This window comes from Neopsephotus bourkii, unplaced genomic scaffold (assembly GCF_033783945.1).
Source record: "Neopsephotus bourkii isolate Nb327-2 ecotype Australia unplaced genomic scaffold, CSIRO-AGI_Nbou_v1 NB_1767, whole genome shotgun sequence".
Lineage (NCBI taxonomy): Eukaryota > Metazoa > Chordata > Aves > Psittaciformes > Psittacidae > Neopsephotus > Neopsephotus bourkii.
In genome coordinates this window covers 2,935,391-2,958,956 of record NW_026902241.1, presented here as the reverse complement: position 1 = coordinate 2,958,956, position 23,566 = coordinate 2,935,391, and the positions used below count along the sequence as shown (strand labels likewise).

The 23,566-nt window shown below is 40.3% G+C and overlaps 1 protein-coding gene across 1 annotated transcript; it reads right to left on the bottom strand.

Annotated features, from left to right (window-relative positions):
* Window positions 1-1,345: 1,345 nt before the first annotated feature.
* Window positions 1,346-21,114, bottom strand: PPIL4 (peptidylprolyl isomerase like 4). The gene is made up of 13 exons (XM_061378596.1): window positions 20,962-21,114; window positions 20,069-20,136; window positions 19,906-19,970; window positions 17,334-17,451; window positions 15,654-15,796; window positions 15,204-15,300; window positions 14,758-14,874; window positions 13,721-13,845; window positions 11,799-11,865; window positions 10,877-10,988; window positions 9,250-9,355; window positions 8,539-8,677; window positions 1,346-2,746 (listed from the first exon to the last, which is right to left on the bottom strand). Exons 1-13 carry the CDS (start codon window positions 21,029-21,031, stop codon window positions 2,522-2,524), a joined length of 1,452 nt encoding a protein of 483 aa, XP_061234580.1. The 5' UTR covers window positions 21,032-21,114; the 3' UTR covers window positions 1,346-2,521.
* Window positions 21,115-23,566: the final 2,452 nt, after the last annotated feature.

Here is a 23,566-nt window from a genome sequence, read left to right as displayed (position 1 = left end):
AAAATATAAACAGGTAATTTTGTCCATCTGAAGTTACTGTGCATTTAAAACCACTATGGCATCCTGAAAATCAGAAACTTGAAACACTTTGCATATATTTAATTTTTAACCCTTTATTCTGAAGAATTTTGGTCGCCAATGCAAACTGACTTACTACTTCTATACACTCATCATATAAACTTCTAGTTCTTACACATTTATCTGCTACAAGAAATAAAAAGCCATTTCTGCTGCAGAAAAGCCAGCACATTCACCTGAAATAGGGTGCTTGTTTCTAAACATCAAGAAGTTCTGTATGTCACACAGATGGCTGGCGGCTAGCTGAAGTTGGAGTCTGCTGAAACTCTCCACGCTGTTAAGTCACTTTTACCATCTCTCCAATGAAAGGATCTCCCATGTTCATCAAGAATCCCATCTTCTTCTCAGTGGAAGCTCTTTTTCTATGTCAAGAACGTAGTTGCTTTACTACCTCCACATCCTTATCGAATTTGTCAGTGTTTTTTTCACGTTAAAACCATGCTGTGGAAAGGAACTGAGAACAGTATGAGACAGTGCAAACCCTTTCTTCAACAAAGCAGGCTGAAAGCAGGAAGAGCTAGACAAAATCTACTGCCTCAGCAGCACCACCCCACATGCATCATACTGTGGCCTAGCACAGTCCTTCAGAAGTCTTCCTATCCCCAGACTGAAGGCAGAAACCTTCCAGAGAAACAGACTCCCAAAACCAGGCTTTACTTATTCCTCCTCTGGGGCAGCAGGCCCTGCACTCGTGCTCAGCCTCTGCAAAGGATGGCACAGGCCCCTGCAAGCCACAGATGGTTTAGAAAGCTTTTGTCAGGAGACAGTTATGGAAACCCTTGATTTCCTGTTCCATGCTTCGAATCAGACAAAAGTTAAGAGATTCAGCAAAAGGCAGCTTCTAAGCCAAATAAACTCAAGTCTTTAACAAAGCAAAGAAAGGGTAGAGGCTGGTGGAAAGCACATTCCTGTATACAACATCCTCAGCATCCCTGCTCAGCTTGGGTCTGGATATGATAGGCATCTAGCCTGGCCTGCTTTGTCAGAATCTTTCGCCACGGGGTAAAGAGCTGCTTTTGTACCTTTAGTACCAGTCTTCCCACAAAAGCATCTGAACCAGAAGTTCCCTTTCTGCATAGTCCATTCAAATGCTCTAGCCAGACACAGCTACCAGCCCGCCAAGGCAGAATAATGTGCAGCAACTCACTGCCTTGAATTTTAGATTTACTCTTTGTCCTGCAGATCACATTCCAGTAACAGGCATCAAGCTATAAAATCTTATTACAATCAGACACTACAGCAAGGATCAGGGGAAAAAAACACAATCACAAAAGGAAAAAGTTAAATTTATTCATCAAAGCAGGCTGCCTCTAAGCCATCACACATTCCATGCGTGGGAAGGAAAGTCAACTACTATTCCTGACATGTCCCCTCCCCTCCTAACAATACAAATCTCTCCTCTTCTGGAGAGGAAAAGGAGGACATGCATTTTCTTAAACTGTATGTATACACTGTTTAAACGGTGGGGAGAAAATCAGACATTTAAGAGTCTGCCAACTTTCACTAAGACCCAAGCTCTGATAACATTACTTGTGTTCCTCTGTAGATTAGGAGTTATTAACATATTTACCTCTGCCACAAAACCTGAAAATTAATCCCATCTAGGTTTGGCAAATACAATGCAAGTTACACATTCTGCTTTTCTGCTAATGACTATTTTCTTTCTTACCTTCCTCCCCCTAACCTGCCTGACATCATAGCAGCTGGATCCCCCTGACACTGCAGAGTCCAGACCTTTAACAGTGACTACAGATGGACGAGCATCAAGTGAATCTCAGTTCTAAGAGACATCCTTCAGCAACACCATACAGCCAAGTGACCTGCAAACATGTCATCAAGTAAGTTTAATTGCCTTAGCATGGTGCAGCAATTCTACAGCCCCTGCAATCAGCATGGCAGCACTTCAGTGCCTTTAACCACTGCTACACAGTGGGGTCAGCAAACACTGCTGATGGGACTAAACCATCCAGAAGCACATATTTCTAAAGGAAGGAAATAAAAGAGTGTTGAATACAAATGGTACCTGCCCACCTTTTGGAAGGAGGGTGCACAGCACATTTCTGTCTCCTTAGGTCTTCTATCACTCTCACTACCATAGCATCTGAAAGTGCTGAAAGGTAAATACAACCTCCTCGCAGGAAGGAGGTATGTCCTGCACATCTCTTCACAGTGGAGAAGGGTAATTCACTTGTTAGTGCAGGCTTATGTTTCCCAATAGCTTTAGACAACATTCTTTATTGGAGACTCAAACCATTCCACTAACATGAAATACTTTATTGAAACCACCTTTTTGGCATCAAGGCTTACTCCGACATAGAATTGTAAGGCCAAGCTGCCAACAGCAGGCAACTGCTTTTATCCAGTAAGTGCACATCCATTTAAGAGAATGTTGGGAATGCTGGAAAGAAGCACATTTTAGTTCCCTCTCTCTTTTCCTTATCCTTCATCTGTACTTGGACCTCTCTTTGTCTTTTGATTTCTTAGGACTTCTGGTTTTGTCTGCTTTTTTGTCCCAGTCTCTTACTCGGAAGTCCTCTCTGTATTTGTCTTTTTGTTTGCTGTAAGAATAGTCTCTCTCTTGAGATTGGCTGCGACTCCGATGCCTGTCTTTCCTCTCGCTCTTCGTCTTCTCTCTACAGCGTTCTCCTTCATGCTTTCGCCCAGATTCCTGTAAAAGGAATTGGACAGATATGCAAGTTACAGACAAAAGGGGTAACTACAGAAACGCATGAAGAGAACTAGAAGTCAGGCAAGGTTGGTTCCTTAGCTAAGGCTGGTACTTTCCGGAATACATTCACATCCATGATGTGAAAAGGTAACACATAAAAAGCCCCACTGTAACTGTATGAAGAAGATAGGTCTAAAGTTTTTGCCAGCATTTATGGAAAAAGTCAGAGCTGCTAGGCATACTGCTCACTTGTATTTCCTCAGCTTTAGTGAAAACTGGTTATAACAGAGATTCAACTCAGATGGATATTACCAAACTCTTCATAAGCATCACATGAGCTTCTAAGCTAGATTTGAATATCTAAGCAATACAAGTACTTCGATCATAGGTTTTGGTTCAAGCCTCACAGGCATTCCAGTACTATGAAGATGCAGAACACTTTCTAAGACTGTCTGTAATAATCCTTAATGGCCTAAATTCTAGGCCTCAGAAAAATGAACGACACCATTACAGAAACCCCATACATGCAAATCACTTCCCTGAAGCTAGAAGTCCACAAGAAATTCAGCATGGTGAATCCAATCCTTTTAAATGTACTGTCAACTAATAACACAAGGTGTAGGAGTTGAAACGGAAATAACAAATTAATGAAAAAATCAGCTGTATTTTGCAGGCTGCTGGGAAAGACCCATACAGAAAACACATGGGAATACACTCATACACAGATATAGTAAACTATAAGGGGTTCAAGTCTATCTAATTTAAATGGCCTAAGAAGAAGAGACCAACAGTATGTACCACAAATGGTAGTAGAGCTTGAACACACACACACACACGCACACAAAAAAACTCATGGAAAATAAAAATAAAAATGCTCCGAGTTCAGGTAGCCAAAACTGAGGAAATTCTGAATTTCCCTGGCTTTCTGCATGTTGTCACCAAGAATATTGACTGGGTGGCTCAGTGCACAGAATGTATTTGCTCCAGAGAGAAATTAAGTTTATTTAACAAAGGGGGAATGGCTGTCAGTAGGACACCTGCTTTTCATGTCTCCCTAGGCAGACAGTATGAAACCAGTGTACTAGTGAATGAAGGAACAATGGCCCCATTACTCAGATTGTGAAATGTCACACTAACAAAATTATGGCAATATGCTAAAATGACTGTGTGGAGACACCAACACCTCTACAAGCTACAGCATCATAGCAGTTTTACAAGTAAAATGATAAAAACCATTTAGAAAGTTGCCATTTCATTTCAAGGAACTCTAAAGGATTTCTTAATACACACTGCTGAGTTTTGACATGTGAACTAACATTTCAAGCACTACTAAAAAATAGTTTGTTTTTATTATTCAGATAAAGGAGAGAGCTTCAAAATACTGAGGAAAAATATGTATACAACTTGCTATTAAGAAAGTGGCAGGTACTTCTGTTTTGAAGGCATAATCACCAAGGTGACTGTATCAGGGCAGATACTGGTTTATGGGATTTTAATAACACCAGTGTTAAACACAGATTGGTATGAACTACGAAAAATGTCTGCACTAAATTATACAATATTTGTTTCTTCATTTCAGATACAACTGTCATTCTTGTGAATATGCACTCTTGACAGCAGCGTTCACAACTGTATGCCTAAAACCTGTACTGCACGTACAGACAAGCTAACTTATTTAGAAGAATAGCAAAAAACTTGACTCCAAGCAGAGCTTTCATCCAGGAAGACAGAGACCAGGATGGTTCCCAGAGCAAACACTACCTCTTAGAATTACACAGATAATGCTGAAATACCACAGTTACAAGGAGCAACATAACCCGCCTGGATCAACACACACATCACTAATCACAGATTTCATCCTTATCAACACAACCAAGAATTTCTACTACTGCTGGGCACTGCTTGCACTGGGCTTGGTGCACTGCTGCCTTCTTGACAGTTTGTTCTGAAACTTCCTCCCAGCACATGGGAGAAACAAGAGACAAGCAGAACAGGACTCAGCTGGAAAACCTAGCAAGCCAACCCTGCAGACATGCTACTGGCCAAGTCAGGGCAGGGAACAGGTTAGTGAAAACTTGAAAGTAAAAGACAAACAGCCTCTGTTGAATGCCATACAAAAGGGCAACTTGCTGAAAGGTTTAAAAGAAGTCATATGAGCATGGGGTCAGCTAAGCACAATGACCTTCACAGAAACATTTAAGGTACAGGAGTTCAGGGCAAGTCTGAAAGTACTACAAGGTCAACACAGCAGCTAATATGACCACAGTGTAAATTAGAAGGATGTAGTAATCTGAATTAGTAGAATGAATTGCATCTTAGTCCCTGCCCCAGTCAGTTACCTTTCCCCTTTAATACAATTTTGGAGTCTTTGGCACAGAAAAAGACCAATGGTTTTAACACTCAAGGTTACTAAAAATAACAGTATTTTTAAATCAAATCCTTTACGCCCTATCCAAGTCAGGAACATGCTGTTTTGCCACTGGCAGAGGAAGAAAAGGATTCCTACTTAAAAACAGGCTCTCTCTTCCTGCTGGAGTTCAGATTTCTCAATCCAAGATCACAGCCTCTTATCAGGCAATGAGTAAGTTATGATCACTCCAAACCTTAACCCAGCACTGGGCTGGTGAACACACACAAGGAAGGAAATATCAAAAGAGGGAAAGATACTTCTCTGGAAGTTCATAACTACTTGGCCAAAAGCAGTAAATTGTCAAATAGAACCTGCAGGTAAACCAGCTAGAAATGCCATGACCACAAAAGTAGAATAAATATGCCACCTCTACATACATTAAACACACTAGATTAAAGATTAAAAGGAGCAAACAAATAGAGACATCCTTTTCAGGAGGGAGATTTTGATCAAACTTGACACTAAATAGAAAGAGCATCCAATAAGCAGTAAGAGCTGGGAATTGAAACCAGAAAAATCACTGTCTCTGGCAACACCACGTACTACAGAAACCTGAAAAATCCACTGGATTGTGCTATACTCCACAGATCCAGTTATCCAAAAAATAAAAAGATCCAAGGAGCCAAAAAAACAGAGAAAACTGGAAAGGGAACAAAATCATAATACAGATCTCAAGGAGAAGCATGCCCTGTATTCAAAAACCTCTACCAAATCCTATTCACAAACCTACAGGTAGTCCAGCCTCCTTCTCCAGACCCACAACCTGTTACCTACCAGAAGGAAGCCACAACACCCTACCCTGTCTACCCTCTGGAATCAAGTCAAACAGCACAAGATTCAACAACATATTCTTAAAACATCAACACAGAGACTGAAGATTCAGGAAACAGTTGGCAGACTAAAAAACAGATGAGTCAAAATATACTAAATAAAAAAAAAGCAAACCAAAAACAAAACAGCAAAAGAACAGAAAAACCACTCAACATCATGGAAACTATTCAGAAAATAAATCCCCTTCAAGTCAGAGCTGGAGCCGGTAGCATGAATTCCACTTTCAGTTGCCAGAACTTCTCATTGTAAGACCTTGTTTGTTCTCTGTTAATTACAATCTCTGCCACAGAAGGGGCTTAAGGTGGAAGTTTCTGTATGAAAGCACAAGTACTGTGGTTTCTGGCCAATCAATTGCAGAAGGTCTGCTGCTGTTTCATTTTAAAATTCTTACCTCAAAAATATTCTAATATGCCTAAAATAGGGTTATGGCAAAATGCCTTGTCTGCCTATATAAAAATGCTGCCATTCATCAAAGAACCTTCCATCCCATTATAGTTTGTGCTGGCCTCAGTTACTCACACTGAACATACTCTGCCTCAAGAACATGCTTCCTCCCCATGGTCTTCTACCAGTTCCCCAGATTATGCCCAGATCAGAAGTAAAATTAAAACAAAAATAAAATTTACTTTTCATATATGCTAAACAGGATTTGTCAGGTAAGCTGTCTGCAGATTTAATCTGGAGAGGGTCATGCCAAAAGCACTTGCTGAATCTCTAAATGAGACTGAGTACATACTGCTCAGTATGTACACAGTATACAGTACACACTAATGGGAATATTCAAGTGCAGATACAGAGAAAAATTAACTTCTTCCCAGAAATAAATATTCACAGCTCCACAAGGGAACTATGTTGCTTGCCAACAGAGAATAGAAGTAAGCAAGCATTCACCTGTGATTTTGGGTGTAAGAAGGCTCAGCTATCTACACCAAAATGGGTAAAGATAAACAACAGAAAGTAGGAAAGAAGATGATACCGGAATACAGCAGCAGCAGACCCAGGAACAAGCCACAATAGGAGCAGATGACTACATTATAAAAAGATATACAGAGACACTGAAGAGATCACGGAGTGAAGCACTAGAAAATACTCTCTTCTAGAACCTGGAAGTAGCACCAGGAATCCCTCTTGTCTTTGTATTTCCATGCTATGAAATCCACTGCTAATGTGCCCCACAGTCCCCTTTGTAATAATTACAGCGAAGGTTGACAGCCTACTGCTGCCAGTGCTTGCTGTACCACCTGCAGGGGTGGAGACACCTCAATGACTTTTAAATGTTCTCTGCTGGTAACTCATGACCAGCCATTACCAGGCATGTAATTTCTGAACCATCAAGGACAAAGATTACTTCCAGAAATATCTGTTTCAAGAATGTTAAAACCACAGTGTCTATCAGCCAAAAACGATGGGAGGAAGTCTAAACCAACATTAGCCCAGACCTATTCTATGTGTATGCTCCAATGGAGACTTTAATTATCTGAACAGGTCCCTCCCCTCCACCCAAAGGATCACAACAGAATTAGTACGCAAACAGTGACAAAAAGACTGGTACCAGGAATGAGCAATAGGGCTCACTGGTGACAGTGATAAAATGTAATTGCTAATGTTCATGAGAAAGGTTATTTTTAGCATCACAGCAGGAAGTAATGCAATGGGACAACAGAACCATGTATGCTCTCTGTACACAGAAATCAAAGCAGCACTCAAAACTCATGCCAGGACAATGGCTTTATTTCTGTGGCTGGAACCTTACCACTTTCTGCAAAGTTGCTAAAAGACAGCTTTGCTCTCACTCATAAAGCTTGCATTGTTAAAATACTGGGGTTTGGTTTGTTTTTCAGTTTAGGTCAATTCTCCCTAATGCTCACTCTTCAGTGGGGGTTAACCCTCCTTCATCATTGCAGACATAGTTTCCATGAAATATCAACATCTTGACTATCCTGAATTCACAGGAAATGTGAGAATGCTGACCTGACAGGCTGCAGTGGAACCAGTGAATGACAAAACTACTGTCTTCTGATGATCTCCTCCACAGCCCTAGTCACATAGCACCACATGTTCACACAGTACAGATGTGAGCAAACCCACATACAGATTTTACACAAATGCTTCCAAAACAGTTAAGGGAAAAAAAAAAAAAGATAATGCAAAAAGACTGTGTTTCTGATTCCATGTGCGAAAAAGCCAACACACACTGGTCTGGCAAGAAAATGAGGAATAGTTTGCGTTTGTGAAAGATGATTAACTACTGTGAATATGCAAACAGGTTCAAAGTGCTATAGAGCTCCTACTTTATGAGAGGCTACATTGCCTTTTCAGGATGTTTTGGCAAAAAGCCTTCAGACATGCCAAAGCTTCAAAAGTCCAGGAAGATCTGGAAAGACACTTTCATAATCAGACACTAATATCAGCCTTCTGTATGTTTACAATTGGTGTATTTTTTGGGACTTTGCACGCCATGTGCTCAGCTCAATATCAGACTTTTTTCCTGGCTTCTCTTATTAAGAGAACAATTAACAGATACAAAGTCAATGCATGAACAGGCAAATACCTTAGATTTTTTGGTCCTCCTGTCCTCCTCTTCATCTTCAGAGTAGTGGTGCTTTTTCTTCTTTTGTTTTTTAGCTGAGTGTGACTGACTTGTTTGAGACTCTTCTATATCCTCATCCAGCACAAGGTCATACTTGGCACTGATGGTGCTGGTTAAGGACAGATCTGTTACTTAACATCAACGAACAGCAGAACATATAAGCTTGTGAAGCAATCAAATCCCTGTTTCTCAGACAGGTTTTACCAAGACTTGCCACGTATTTCAGTCAGAACATGACTGTACCCACTGACAAAAAATACAGGTGTGCTAAAATGACTGAATTCTGTCCTGTCAAACAGTAGTCAGATCCCAATTCTCTTTTCTCTTCTGCCTGTGGATATCTGAACAAGCTACTGTCTTTTTTTTTTCTCTCATGCTTAACACAACTGAATTATAATGTCAGTTCATGTTTTAGTTACTACTGTGGATGCTGCTTACTTAGAACTCTGTTATGCCTATGTCACTCCACAGGCTGTAGACTGGGGACGTGATTTAACTGCACGAACACAGAAGTGAAACAGCGCATCAAATGAAAGTCACCAAATGAAAAACGCAAAATGCTTAATTCCTCCTCAAACCCCAAATTGGCAGGCTTTAAGAGTAAGCAGTCTTTTCCAGGCTGTTTTCAGAAACTACTTAGTTTAAAAAACACCTTTGGCCAGAAAAGGATACTCTTGCTTTGGTTTTACCTTCTCTTTCAGAGCAAGTTTTGAAGGTTTTGAAGGTTTGTCACATTCCTTTTCATACTCTCTGAAATCATCCTTCGTATACTGCCCACCTGTCCACGGGAAAATATATTCAATTCACTCCAACTAAAAAAACAATCAAGACCCATACCTATCGTTAGGTTCTGCACATGAATTAAGGGCTCTTGATAACCATACAGTTCCAGAAACAACACTGGCATCTGGGTAACAGAGTAGAAGAGAGTAGGACGCATTGTTAATTTTCTGTCCTTCTCTTGCTTGCAGATCCCATTAAACAACACGTTTTCTTCTCACTCATGACCAGTGGAGACAACACATGAACATGATCACAAAGCAGGACTCAGCAACTGGTTTAGTTGCATTTTGATGTCACACTACTTAAAATTCTGTTACCGTGAAAGCACACAGACTGCTCTTACTATTAAATGACCTTTTGCACTGGGCTGCACAAAAAGGGAAACATCCAAGATGGTTTACAGCATAAGAATTTAAAGGGGAAACAATAAAAAGAAAATGTCATGTCTTGATTTAAAAGGGGGCGTTAACAGGTTTTGTTTTCTATCCATTCACTTGAAAAGTGCCAGTCACGCAGAGATTAATAAACTATTCTACAGCAAAGTACTGCCATCTCACGGTCATCCTTAAAACTGCAGTATTACCTGGCTAGGTCAGAAAGAGCTATTGCAGGTGGAAGGCCAGTGCCTTCTCCTAGGTCATTTTTGGAGTACCATATAGGTACAGCAAGATGACAATATAGTTAGCTTCCCAATATTTAGGGCATTTTAGACCTATGTTACCCAGATGTAGAAAAGTTTTCCATGTAGTCAGTTAGTACAGGACACACTGTAGAGTATGGTATAGATTACATCTGTCATCTTAGCTCTGTGCAAGAGAAGTTCCAGTACCTCAGTGCCCCCGACCAGACCCCAGGCTGAACAAATCATATGGAAACAACTGAGGGCTGACTCCATTTTTAGGCAAAGACACACAAGAACTTCACCACTGCAGCGCACAGCCATCTCTCCAGGAACAGTGTTTTCCTCACTTCCCAAGAGCCAAGTAACCATTGCATCCACCTCTCCCACCATCTTTTTCCTCCCAGAACATCCTCAAGTATCTGAAATTGGGTTTTTATAACATACAGCCTACTATGCAATATGCCTGACCTACAAGGGAAATCCCTGACCTGAATACTGACTTTTTCTTGTATACACCCAAGCGTCACACAGTGAAAAAAGAAACCAGAAAGTAACAATGTACTGCCATATTATTTTGCTAGGAAGTAATATCGAAACACATCCCTTTTAAAGCTTGAGAGGAACAAATGATTTAGTGGCAAAAATACATCTGATAAAAAGGTAACCCATGGCAATGCAACGTTAATGTAACTAGTAAACCCACTCTTTCTTACAGAACAAGCAAAGAGCGAGCAACTCTGTTGCTCTCTTTATTACAGTACCACAAAAATTTATATTCCTGAAGATGAGATGATTTAAACTTGTAACAGTTGCTTCACTTTTGTATAATACTTAAGAGTTTAGACCTCATGGCATATCAAGTTACGACAGCCAAAGAATCCCAAGTGTACCTACCTTTTCCTTTCCACTTAATCTTTGCAACAGACTGGCTAAAATCGACATGTATTCGTCTGTCATCTATCAGCACATTGTCCATTTTGAAGTAGGCTTTCTCACAGTCTTCCTCCTGATATTAATGTATCCAGAAAACTTTGAGTTATGATTATTTCACAGGAATATTTACTGAAGAGCTTAAGCACCAATCCAACTGCTCAATGGCATACATTTCTTTCTAAAAAGCACAGCAGTTCTTGCACTGTGCCATTTCAGAAGAAACAGTTATGCTTTGCCCAAATGTCATTTCAAACTCCAATTCTTCAGTTCAGCTCTTTTCCTTTTTCAAATTTGCCAATCCAGCAAAGTTTGGAACATGTAATATAGTCAGAAAACTAAGGAAGAGAACAACTAGTAAAAGGTCCATTTTAAGCATATAAGTAGGCTAAAGAAAAGTGAGAACCCTTTTCCAGTGTTTTCTAGTATTCCGCGCAGAGATTAGCAGATAAAAACAAGAAGCTATGCAACACCAAGGGAACTTTCATTATCAATCTCACTGCAAGAGCAGCATATTGATAAAAGCAAACATCATTTACAAGCACAACACAGGACACTACTGTACAAGCTGATCTACCTTCTTCCATACACCCTCCTCTCCTTATGCAGCATGCCTTCTTTTTCTCCTAGCATTCCCTAAACTCTTCAAAGCCCCAATATGCTCTGGGGAAAAAAGGGACCTGCTCCTCTCCCACTGGTTTCAAGACAACCTGAGAACAACACATTTGTATTGCTCAGTTGAATAAAGACTCACATATTTGCCTCATTTAGGACCTACAACTTCTATAACCAGATCAGCATGAGAAAATATGAGCTACCCCACACTTGACCGAAACCGAACTTTTATAAGCAGGATCTACAGAAAGCACACCTGAAAAAAACATACCTTTTCAAACTCAATGAAAGCGTAACAGAGAGATTCGCCAGTTTTCCAGTCTCTAATCACTTCACAGCTGAAAAATGGATAAGAAATTAAAATGTCAATGCTGTTCGAGCAAAACACATAGGATAGGCAAGTACTGCTTAAAAGGGAGAGCAGAAAACAAAACAAAAACAAAACCAAACTACCACAACAGAAGAAAAAAAAAAAACCCACCAAAAAATCCACAAAAACCCTAACACAACCCCAAACCAACCACGAAACCCCCTGAAGGTACTGAAGCACTGGATTCTGAGCCCCCTACTGATGTGGGGGTATCTACACAGAAAAAAATCCATGTGACATCACTTGAGTAATTATTACACTTACCTCACAAGTGGTTAACGGTATTGAGCTAAGGATGAATTTCTGATTAACGACACAAAACCTATCTTCCACCATTACTGTTCATTATTTATTTTTTGCATTAATTTTGTATTAACGCATGACAAGAAATGTCACATTGTTTTCTCAATCATTTTAAGGAAAGTTTGAACAGATATCATGTGACAAACTTTCTCTTCTTAACAAGCACCTCTTTAGTCGCCATCTTACCAGACAGTTAACTGGGCAAAAATAATAAGTCTGAAGTAATCCATCAGTAGATGCACAATGGGAACAAAAAAATACAGGCCTATATTCCTGTAGTGCACAAACTGGTAGAAGTTCAATGCAGAACAGAGTTAGCATGCACTTGAATAAGCAGGACCTACTCAGGACTATCTGAACAAATCTAAATGAATTTCTCTGAAAGAGTCAATATGCTTATGTGCGATGATGATCTATTTGATGCAGTCTTTTGAAATACTTCTGAAAATTCTAATAAACTCCTGCACCAAGGCAAGCAGCAATGGTGGAAGACACATCTTAGCACTGATAAACATGTGAAAGCCCAGGTAAGAATAAACAGTTATTTTTCACTGAGAAAGTAAAGAGGTCACCCGTGAAGTTTGCTGACGACACTAAATTGCTAAAGGCAGCAAAGACTGAAAAAATTGCAGAAAGTTCCTAGGAGACCAACTGAAGAACAAGATAGCAAACCGTGTTCAACACAGATAAATGCAACAGGATGAGCGTGGAGGGGGGCAGAAATCTTAATTGTGCTTTTAAAAACAAAATAAGCTAATCGTGCATTAACTACAAAAGGAGTTGAGAACAAAGCAGAGAATACCACTGTGCCACTGCATAGCTGCAATTTCTTTAACACTTATGGTCTCTCATCCTGAGACAAAAACCAGAAGAATGGAAAAAAGCTGAGAAAAGGAAAACAAGATCAGGAAAATGCCTGTAAAAGCATGAGTATTTAGGCCAGTACTCTTAGCAAGAAAAAAAGATGACTTCAGCATATAGAACAGGAGACATCTAGTAGGAGAGCAAATTTCACTGCCCATCATGTCTTTTGATACCAGTACTAGGTGGAATCAACTGAAACTACTACAAGTCAAGTTCAAAACTGAAAAAGGAAGCAGGCATGAGGAACATCTTAATAAGAAGTGTATCAGATGCTAGAAATGTTTCCTGCTTTATGCCAAACCACACATACTTCAATGGAAAGAAAAATCCAGAGACTGTACCTAGCTCATGTAGCATCTGAGATAAAAACTGCTGAAAGGAGGGGGAGAATGGGGACTGGGGAGAGTATCGTATGCTTTCCTTGCTCCTACACTTCCCTAGGCTCTCACTTAAAACCACTGCTAGGACAGAATATTCATCTTACTAGATCTGACTTTGCATTGCTGTTGTTGTGGTCTCTAGCCAAATACATGCAATCACAGCATAAGTCTCTGAGGACGGCAGAACATTACTTAAGAGCCAAACCTAAACAGATTGGAAGGAATCAACTTCAGCTTCCACACAGAAGGTTTTCTTTTTTCTTCTACAATAATTACCTTTTAATGGGACCAAATCTTGAAAATATTATCTCTAAGTCTTCATCTGTGGTCACAGGATTCAGTTTACAAACAAACAGCACATTTTCTGGTGGCTTGATCTCTGCATCTGGTAAGTCTCCCACCTGTACCATACAGAAAAAGAATTTCATCACTTCTGCCTAAAGCTCTACATTTTAGTGCCACAAGTACAGTGGCAACACATCTTTTCTTATGAGTTCAAGACATGTTCCTGTCACAAAATGAAACATTAACTTTATCTGGAAAACAGGTTACCAGCCCCACTGCTGCTGCCGCAGAACAAGAGCAGATCTTCTGCAACACTGGACTGACCTTGGTATTAGCCTCTGATACAAACTATTCACCCTAAATTTGAATTTGGCAGTTGTAAAGAAGTGTGAGGGATTCACCCATCCTTCAACAGCATCTGTGGGTTTTTTTCTTAAAAAAAAAAAAAAAAAAAAAAAAACTACAGACTTCAAAGCCTCTTCACAGATTTTGTTACTATATGGAGTTTACAACTACCAGCAGTTACTAAACATCATTTTTAAGGAAGAACATCAAGTTAATCAATGTTAAAATCAAGTAATCCCATGGAAGGAAGACTGCTGTCACATTAACAATGCAATCACAATGCCACTGTATGTACTGGGAAGAGATTATCACTAATGAGTTCAGCTCTCTCTCACACATGCTAAACCTTTTTCAGGATTATAGATATTCAGCAGCATACTATGTATGTTATGGGTTTTTTTTAATTGGGTGCATTTCTAGCAAGTTTTTATAAAGCCTCCACTGGTCCACATTTAATCTTGGCTTTGAAAACAGAGTATCACCCGCTTTATCAGAAAACCACCTCCAGTGCTCATGCTTAATCCTTTTCACTGTATCACAGACACTTCACAGATTCTGAGCCATGACATCATAACCAGACAAGCAATTTCAAGACAAATAGTACACATTCTTCTAGTCTTCATATAACATGCCCACACACAGGAGTAACATTTAAAAGGTAAGTGCAGAAAGATGTTGTTCACCATTTCCAGAAGAATGGCACGAGTTTTTGCTTCTTTTTCTGCCTCAAATTCTTCTATTTCATCTGCAGACCGTCCTTTCATGTCATCAATTTCTTCATCTGCCCCTATTCGGCCACTCTACACAATGAAGGAAAGAGCTATTTAATACCAAGCCATGGCCAAAAATTCTTTCTTACTTTCCAAATGTTACTTGGATGACCTTCTCCCTCACCCCCAACACATGAAAAATGCTTAAGCACGCATCTCTGCAGAACTGGGCTCTCATTCTGTTTTTTCCACTTAGATTAAAAAAAGAAAGATGATGTTATTGTTGTGTTTCAGGCATTATGTACTTTGTATGAACTTTCAGGCCCAATCATATTCAGTTAGATATTCTATACTCTTTTATACTTCCATCTCATATTGAACACCTCACTTTCCCCCAAGAAGCCATCATAAACACTCACATCCAGCTGTTCTTTAGTAGGTTCTGGTGAGCGATCAGGAACAGACAAGCCAGGCGGATCTTCAAATGGATCATCTAAAATTACTGTATGGTTTATCCTAATGGAAAACAAAATCAAGACCAGCATCAGTCACATGCAAATAAAACTCTCTTTACCCAAGTAAGAACAAACTGATCCCCCTGATTCTCAGTTATATTCCAAACAGCCAAACATACTGTATGCTTGCTAATACCAGTACTGATGCTTTTATAAAGGCAACACAGTTGCACGTTTTCTTACATAATTAATTTAGTACATATTTATTTTACCAATAATACTGCAATAAAAGAGTACTTAAGATACCATGTACAGGTCACCTGACATCACTATACATTAATTCAGTTTCCAAAAAAGATTAATTCGTTTAACAATAATGTATTCCTCAAAAAGGGAAGTTACAAGCAGTCACACCTGATATCTTGATATGGGATAAAATCCTTATCTACAAAGGTTTCATTAATTGTCTTCAATACATCCATGCCTTCTGTCACTTCTCCAAACACTGTATGCACACCATCGAGGTAATCCAGGTTTTCCCCTGTAGTAATAAGAAACTACAAAAGAAGATATAAAACAAGTAAGAAAAATTCAGGGTTTGAGTTTTACCTTAGGAGAGGTACAACTGTCAATGAAATCAGTCAGGGGAAAAAAAAAACCTTCTTCCTGATCTTTGCAGAAGATAAGTCTTCTTCCATTAGCTCTGAGAACATGAGCTGATGGAAGAAAACCTACAGCTCGTAGCCACAGCCTGAGGAAGAATGGCTCTCCCACACAAGTCTCCTCCACAAGAGCTCCAGCCTTCAGCTTATCAGACCCTGAACTGGTTTGACTCAGTAACCTGGCAGAAAACCAGACCAGCAGAGGAAGAGCAGGTACTTATCTGCCAGGTAGATGTGTTGAGCAGCATCAAGAAAGCTTGTAACAGGCATCACAGCTAATGCTGTGAGAGAACGAAGAGCAATGCTACCCTCTGGGCAGCAGAGAGCTGGACTCAAATCACATGTATATCAAACTGCATTCAGCAGGTACATTTTCACAGTTTTAGCAAAGCTTCCATAGTTCTACCTTCATCTAATTCTATCCAGATTTTTTTTTGTTCCTTCCCTTGTATCATAACCCATCTCTTCCCCCAAACCAGGATGCAGTAGCATTGAGAGGAAAACTGGAACACACAGGAGCATTGACTTAGGTCAGCCTGCAACTGGCACTGAAATGTACCCTAACACGAATCAGGTGTTTTGCTTTACGGCAAAAAACTGAAAACTATGAAAACTGATACAAACTGAACACTTGGTAACAAATTAAAGATGGAGGATACCCGGTAATGAACAAAGAAGGAAGAAGCAGATATGCACAAACAGCTGAACATAACCACTACATCCACGCTTTACAATCTGACTGGTAACATCTCACTCCCCATTCTCTGCAATACAGTTAAGACTTGTTAGTATTTGTTATAGGCTACATTAAGCTACAATATTTGTGAGCCAGCTCCACATAATTTTTTACTGGAATTTTTCATTCCTAAAGAAGAAGCTGCAATAATGTTTCTGGGAACTGCATTCATTCATATATGACTGTGTATATGCTAGCAGGCTGCATTCTTACGTGTAAGTACAAATGTCATCTCCTTTCTCCTAAATTCCCCACCCAAATAATTTTATACATAAAATACAGGGAAGCAGCAAAATAAACTCCATGCATTACAAGCTCTAGCTGGAATAAACCCATAGGCTTTTTAATTGCTCTTCAATTACTAAACCCCCCCTCTTTGTAAAAATAAAACATAGGAATATTACAAGTGAGGCATTTTTTTTATGTATCAAAGTGACAACGCATCTAAAATAATAACTTATAAATAATATTCTAACAGATTAGAGGTTTAAATATACCTACAGCAAAAGATTTGTGCACATGAATAGGGAATAGCATAGGGAACAAAACACTTTCAAAAACTTGTTTTATACCAGTACTGGGATAAGACTATAAACTTACATTGTATTGTTAATGTACATTTATATAACCATACCAAGGAACTTCCATTTTAGTTACTCAGGTGTTTACCAAGGCTTTCCAACACTGTATGCTGACCTGTGATCCATGCTGATCACTGCCATTGTTCACCATTGATACAGTTCCCTTCTTTTTGTGCTTGATTCTCGGCACCTTCTCCGCCTCAAAAAATCTAGCTTGATCACCATACAGTTGGCTGAAAACATATATACCATATATGTTACAAGACAAAGGGATTCTAAAAAGTGAGAATAAACAAATGATGTAAAATAGTAAAGAAAACACCTTGGACATTTTTATACTGGCATTAAAGTAAAAACAGAATTTACATTGCATCTATGCACATTTTTCTGGACCTGTGCACTTACATAATTCACTTATTACAGGGAACAATAGCTTTGTCTCTGTGGTATCTCACAGAGATTTGTTTGTTTGGGGATTTTTTTGTTGGGGGGGGTAGGGGTGGAGGAGGTGTATTTGTGTGTTTTTAAATGAAGTATATAACACTTTTCTAAGGCATAAAGCAAACACCAATTTCGGTAAGTAAATTCTACAAAAGTAAGTTAATCCATGCTTGGAAAGTTTAATAAATTATGTCAAAAATTTCTCTTCCAAAGTAAGTGTGTCCTGGGTTTAGCAGTAGCAGTCATTTTTTTCTCCTTCTTGGTAGCTGGTGTAGCGCTGTGGTTTTGACTTTCGGCCTGGGAAGGGTGCTGACAGCACCAATGTTTTTAGTTACTGCTCAAATGTTTGGTCTGGCCAAGGACTTTCTGAGTCTCAGGCTCTGTCAGAGAGGAGGGGAAGTCGGGAGGAAGCAGAGACAGGACACCTGACCCAAACTGACCAAAGGGGTATTCCATACCACAGCACGTCATGCCCAGGATGTAACTGGGAGTTACCCGGAAGGGCGAGGACTGCGGGGTTGGACTAGGTATCGGTCAGTGCTCGGTCAGGTGGGGTGGAGCGAGTTATCGGTCGGCCGGTGATGAGGTGCTGTATTCTCTTCCCTTGTTATTTCTTTTATTATTATTATTGTTATTATTATTATTATTATTGGTGGTAGCAGCAGTGATTTGTGTTATACCTTAGTTACTAAACTGTTCTTATTTCAACCCATGGGAGTTGCATTCTTTTCATTCTCTTCCCCATCCCTCCAGGAGCAGGGGGCAGGCAAAAAGGGGGGGAGTGCGAAAGCGACTCCGTGATTTATGGCTGACTTTGTTTAAACCGTGACAAAGTGGAAAGCCACTAAATCTATGTGTAACCCTAGTTCAGTATATAGACAGGACTGTATACAGCAATTCGACATACACAGGATCTGGCAAACTGTTAAATTCTTTTTTAATTTTTTAATTCTAACCCTGATTATCACTCATTTTGTCTCACTCCATAACTGACAGAGACATGGCTGAGACACACACTTGCTCAAATTTAAGGACAGTGCTGTGTTTGAACTCATTTTCCTAAGCATGGTAAGCCTCTGTGAAGGCAGGATTCAAATTAAACTTTGCCTGCATCAGTTTCCTGAGTAGCAAGAACAGATACTCCAATTTCATTGAATTCAGCAGCAATGAACAGGTAGAAAAGACAAACTGACATTCTCCATGCTAGCAGCAGAACAGAATCTGCCACTCTCTCATCACACTATACCTCCCTATCTGCCATATCAATGAGCCTCAGAAGAGAAATCCCTATAAAAGAGCAGAATGTCAAAATAAACTTGATCTACCTGTGTGCAGAGACAGCTCAGGTCTGCTAAGTTTACCTACCTAGACTTGCTCTGCTTAGCACAATATACCGCTTCTAGGATCACCAGAGTTCAAGATCACCTTGTGTTCAAGGTTTTATATTAAGAGGCTCTGAAAGACCAGCCTTACAAAGGTCAATGCTGGTCTAGCAACGCTGCTGCTGTCCAAACCGAGCTATTTATCTCTGCATAATGTGCTTTCCAGCACTCCAGGTTTAGTTCTGCTCTGCGATTTTAATAACACTTCTAATAACACTTTCAAGGGAATCATACAGAACACAGGCACTTTGCTAACTTCCATCCAGGCTGTTTGAATGATTCCTTCTACTTCAATATGCATGACAACTGACATCTTAAACATGAAAGAAAAGTGATTTTCTTACACATGTACAACATGACTAAAATCAACTCAAGTAATTATTTTCGGAGCAGCAAGTTTACTTTGCCTTGAAGTACACAGAGGACATCATATATAGCCTTTCTATTCCCCTCCTGCTCAATTAAATGTTACAAAACTAGAAGTTACAAAAATAAAAATGTTACAAAAACTGCTAATGCTTTTGCCTTCTGCAGAGCACTTCATTACAATACTTCGCTTACTAAACCAAAACTGTAGTTATTTAACTTTTAAATAATCAGAAATTCATGTACAACTTGTTAGCTCTAACTTTGCTTTTAAGGTCAGAGATAGAACACTGTCCAGAAACAAGCAATCTGAATGGCCAAAGACAGCACAATAATTAAAAAAGGTATTTAGGTATGATAACCAAAGAAGCTTATACATCAACATTTTTACTTCCTGTCAGTAATTCAAACCCAAGAGAGCTAAAGACAATTTAACTGGAACCCCTATTTCCCCATACAACTTCTCTGCCGATTAAGTAACACAAAAGTTTCACTTACCAAAATATGGATTCCCCTCCACGGCCAGTTCCCATGGGGTCTCCAGTTTGTATAATAAAATCCCTCTGTCACCAAGCACAACACACAAGATATTGATCTCATGATTGTCAATTTAAACTAACAAAAAAGAAAAAAAAAAAAAAAAGGAACTGATAATACTCACCTGAACATTATGAATAAGACAATAGTTGTAGTACTTGACTTTGCAGAGCTTCAGAAAATTCAGACAAGCTGTAAGAAATTACATATAAATTTACTAAAGAAAATCCCAGATATCATAAGCAGAGATATAACAGCCAGTTCAATGTGTGGAAAAGTATTTTTGGAACAGTACTGTTAAGACTTAGAAGCGCACAACCTATAAACGCTGTGAGAAATGCTCTGAGGTAACATTTCCTCCCTTCTTAAGGCCAGTCTCTAGTGATTCAAAGTACCCTAAATACAGCTGTTTATATAGAAACACATTTTTTCCTCCACACTTTCTTTCCAAACACCTAAGAAAGGCCACAGCTGCTTTCCAATTCAGAATATATTTGCCTTTATTTTTTAATTACTATACATTACATTTATAATAAGGGCATAATTTAAAAAATCCAAGCTTCCCAACAGCAACTGAGGCTTCCAAGTGTTTTAAGCACGTATATATAAGCTGCGCAGGGGTACCGCTGATAGCCACTGCAGACTCCGCACTCGCTTTAATCTAATCCCAGGACTGGGGCCCGACGGGAAGTGCCAAAACCCAAGGTAGGAGACAGGAAAGATGCGCCGCTGACTGAAACCACCCGCTTGAAGCCCCTTCCCTGTGGAAGCCGTGCCGACAACCCCAACCTCCAGCGGCCAGAACGCCAGCAAAGACCCCAAAGCCCCCTTCTCCTTTCCCGCACAGCGGAAAACAGGGGGAAGCTTCGCGGCGGCAACAGGGGACCCAGCGACGACGAAACGCAAGGCCCTACGGTTTTTTAACCGTATTTCCCAGTATTTCCCCACCGATCAGGTGCCATCCAGGCACGGATGGCAGCGGTAAAATCTGTGTGTTCCACCCCCTTGGGCTCCTACCGCGGGGCCGCTCCTCCGTGTACAGGTCGATGACCAAGTCTCCCACGGTGGTCTCCAGCAGCACCGCCATGATGCTCACCCGCTTCCGCAGGGCACGGCGGCGCAACCCGCCCTCGCTAGGCCGCCCCCTGCCGGCGCGGAGGCTCCCTGCTGCAAGCGCCTCCCCTCCGCGGGGCTGGGGACACCGACAAGCGGTCGGCCCCGGAGCCGAGACAGCGCTGACAGGTGCCGGCCGCCGGACTGCGGCCTTCACCGCGGCTGCCGGGGAGGCTGCACGCCTCTTTCCTCTATCGGGGCAGGCTGCCGCGGAGTCCTGCCTGCCTGAGGGGGAAGAGGGTATATAGCGTGACTTCCCCCAGCAGCAACCTGCTCTGTCAGAGTACACGTTTTGAGGCCGATCATGCAGGTTTTGAGAATGGTGCTCACCAATGAGGAGTGTGTGTGCTTATATTGTCAAAGAAAACCGGGTTTACCTCACAGTTATTAATAGGAGGTTATAAAGTGACTAACAGGCCAAATATTTGCATTGAGTACATGGTCAGAACACAACCTTTAGAGCTTACCGTGGGTGACAGAAAGGACAGACAAGCAAATCAAATTTATTCCTTTCCAGTTGATACTACAGAGTGCCAACCCTCTACAGACTGTTCTTGGGCATCTGTGTTACAGCTGAACTAATGTAAAGGCTCTTAACCTTCAAAACAAGGGGTCCTGCTGCTCGGCACAGAGCTTCCACTTGTGCTCTCTTTGCTCTTTGCAGGTCACGCTCTGGTACTTGTCACACAATGAATCAATTCAAGTCACTAATCTGTTGGAAAACAATTTATTTCTTATTGCTGAATTTAATTCCTGACAGGTTAGTGACCTGAATTTTCACCATACAGTAAAAAGGAACTAGGGAAGGGGGAGAACAGGGATGCACAGTTGGAAGCAGAGGTGCATGTATGGTTGGTAAGAGCAGGATCTCCCCTGTAAGTAGCAATAATAGTAATATCAGATCATGACATTATATTACAGCACCTTTATAAATAGCCAAGTAGGGAATTTGCCCACTTTTCATCACTATCCTGCTTCATTATGGTTCTGGAGACATGGTGGGCTGGTCCTGGGACCAAAATGTGCACTGCAGAAAAGTTGTGTTCTGCTTTCATAGCATACTAGTTTTCAAAGTTGTTTGTGCCATCATGTGTTTTAGAGTGCTCTATTGGTTTTGTGACCCTGTACATCAATCCTAAATAGATTCAAGTCTGGTTTTAAGCTACCCTGTACAACAGTTATTCATGGAAGAAAGCACTATAGCACACGCTACATTTTTTACTCTGAAACTTTAAGAGGGATGTGCATCAGTTTTCTGCAAGCCTGTGCTGACTGAAGTTTAACTATTTACTTGCTAATCTAAGAACCCTTACTTTGCACGTCAGTAAGAAAGCGTATCACTAACTTACTCCAGGTTTTTGCCACTCCTTTTAGGCATAAAAGAAATTAAATCATAATTTCATTATTCCTTATACTGGCTTTTGCCTTCTAATAACCCACACCTATAGTGAAGGTTCACAGGAAAAATGGCTTCTCATGATCATACACCAGCACTGAAACACAACGCTTCTGGCATCCTCTGCAGCTCAAACAGTAGTCAATCTCAGTTCAAAACACTTTAAAATGTTACATATTTTAATAATTATAAATGCCAGGACACGTTCACCAGCAGACTAGAGGAGTCTAGGAGGTGTGTGTCTGAGCTGAAAAGGAAGCCTTATGCTCCTGGTCTGTCCTGGCACTGAGTAGGTTATTCAGTTGTGCAAGGACAGACCAGGAGCATAAGGACAAGTTTCCTTTGTGAAACTGGTCACAAGTTATTTAGTTATTGCGAGGAATTTTACCATTTACATTAAGTAACATCTGTTGTGCTGTGCAACTAATGAAAGCTTTGAAATTTGGGGAAAACAGCAGTACTTTGGAAGCAGTTTTAGTGCATAAATTTTGCAGTTTTAATTAAGTTCCAAGAGAATAAAAATGAAGGAAGAAAGAGGATTGAAAAAAAGGGAGTGCAAAAGACTGGGAGAAAAGGGGAAGGATGATGGAAACAAAAACAGAAAGAAAGCATTACCTCATAGGTGGTTTTCCAGGAAACTTGTAAAAGGAGACAGACAAAAAGGAACAGGCATTTATGTCCTCTTCCATTTCAGTGAGATACTGGATTCCTTCAGGTCAGCTGAGAGCCCAGCCTGAATTTTGATGCACCTATAAATTCTGAAGTTCAGCAGTCCTTGATTCCTGGGATTTTTATGTACACCAATACCATTAATCATGGTGCCTCTGGTACCTTTTGTAAATATTTGAATCATGAATCCCATACACAAAGCACTGTAGTATTGCAGCTTGCCTTTGCTTGTCTAGAATTCACCAGTCCTGTTAGGAGTAACCCCCATTCTGATTTACACATGGAGTGCAACTCACAGTTAGGAATTTAGGTAATTTAAACTGCCTCCCACCAGCACATGCAAATGACTGCAAGTACCAACAAGAGCTGCATTCTTGTAGCTGCCATCATATCCCTGAAAATTCTTATGCACCCTGTTTGAGATTCAGCAAAATGTCTTGTTGG